The sequence below is a fragment of the Austrofundulus limnaeus genome, unplaced genomic scaffold, assembly GCF_001266775.1.
Source record: "Austrofundulus limnaeus strain Quisiro unplaced genomic scaffold, Austrofundulus_limnaeus-1.0 Scaffold836, whole genome shotgun sequence".
In the NCBI taxonomy this organism is placed as follows: Eukaryota; Metazoa; Chordata; class Actinopteri; order Cyprinodontiformes; family Rivulidae; genus Austrofundulus; species Austrofundulus limnaeus.
This window is the reverse complement of record NW_013953238.1, coordinates 1,582-2,960: the sequence shown is the minus strand read 5'-3', so window position 1 is coordinate 2,960 and position 1,379 is coordinate 1,582. Positions and strand designations below refer to the sequence as shown.

The following is a 1,379-nucleotide window of genomic DNA, read 5'->3' as shown; positions in this document are numbered from 1 at the left end:
GTTAGGGTCCCGGGCAGGTCCTGTTAGGGTCGTAGGCAGGTCCTGTTAGGGTCCCAGGCAGGTCCTGTTAGGGTCTCAGGCAGGTCCTGTTAGGGTCCCAGGCAGGTCCTGTTAGGGTCTCAGGCAGGTCCTGTTAGGGTCCCAGGCAGGTCCTGTTAGGGTCTCAGATCTGGTTTTCTGAAGACAACCTGTTCTACATGTTTGTAGTGACGGGGGAACCAGAGAACCTGGAGAAGACCCACAGAAAGAGCCCAGGTCTGAACCAGGACCTTCTTGCTGTGAGTCTGTCTGGTCCGAGCTGCTCCACCTGGACCACCCCAGAACTGATGAACTGCGCCCCCACACTGGACTGGGCCTCCTGTGGTTCTGAGAGCAGGAGAACAAGCAGGTCCGGTTCAGATGGGACCGTTGACAGAACGGTTGAATGAAACCAGTTGAACAGGAAAAGGACAGATAAAGAAGAGACGGCAGCTGGAGGACTGCTGAAGTCTTCTGTCCCTCTGACTCTTTATCTGGATCAACCGTCAGAGCTGCTTCAACAAAGCTGCTTCCTGTGGATCCTGGCTGCTGTGTTTACACACCACTGCTGACTCAGCGTTTTGTTCCACAACAATACGGTCACCTGACGTCCGTTGGCGGCACACACAGGGGTGCGTGGACCGTGTCGGGCTCTGAAAGGCCTTTGTTGGACGTGTTTAGTCTCTGCTCGGAGACACTTCCTGTTAACAGGGACTCTGTTGGATGTGTTTAGTGTCTGCTCAGAGACACTTCCTGTTAACGGGGACTCTGTTGGACGTGTTTAGTCTCTGCTCAGAGACACTTCCTGTTAACGGGGACTCTGTTGGACGTGTTTAGTCTCTGCTCAGAGACACTTCCTGTTAACAGGGACTCTGTTGGACGTGTTTAGTCTCTGCTCGAGACACTTCCTGTTAACAGGGACTCTGTTGGACGTGTGTTGACTCACCTCGTTTCCATGCATGTTGGCCACATATTTGAACTCTGGGACTCCGACGGTGTGGTGGTCAGGACTGTCCCCCAGGGCCAACACCCACAGCTGCTGTCCTGTGGAGACAGGAGGAGGAGCCGCTCTCAGGACGGGACAGAAGCAGGACAAACAGCTGCTTTAGGACCAGACTGTTTAGTGGAGGACTCTCAGCTACTACCACAGCAGATTTCGGCCGATCTTTAGCTGTTTTTATGTTTATTTTGGACGTTTAAATTTGTTTAAACTGTCTAAATTTAAATCTAACTTTAGTTTTTAGTAAAAACCTGCAGAGTTCAGTGGGAGCAGGAGTCTCTACGAGCCCGGACACGTCTCTGAGTCACAGCGTGGACCTGATACTGGTCTCAGAGGTCAGGACTCAAACAGGTTTGGAACG

General features: G+C 52.4%; 1 protein-coding gene and 1 long non-coding RNA gene across 2 annotated transcripts in view; one reads left to right on the top strand and one right to left on the bottom strand.

The window, feature by feature from the left end:
• The window catches only part of LOC106532839 (uncharacterized), a 28,077-nt gene extending 27,133 nt beyond the window's left edge, over positions 1-944 (top strand). The window contains exon 5 of the long non-coding RNA XR_001312157.1: positions 208-944. This is a non-coding gene — a long non-coding RNA (uncharacterized LOC106532839). The remainder of the gene's footprint in view (positions 1-207) is intronic.
• The window catches only part of cpm (carboxypeptidase M), a gene marked incomplete at both ends in the record, with an annotated part of 10,084 nt that extends 9,022 nt beyond the window's left edge, over positions 1-1,062 (bottom strand). Inside the window, 1 exon segment of the mRNA XM_014028992.1 lies at positions 965-1,062. Coding sequence (XP_013884446.1) covers positions 965-1,062 — 98 coding nt within the window.
• Between the last annotated feature and the right edge of the window lie 317 nt (positions 1,063-1,379).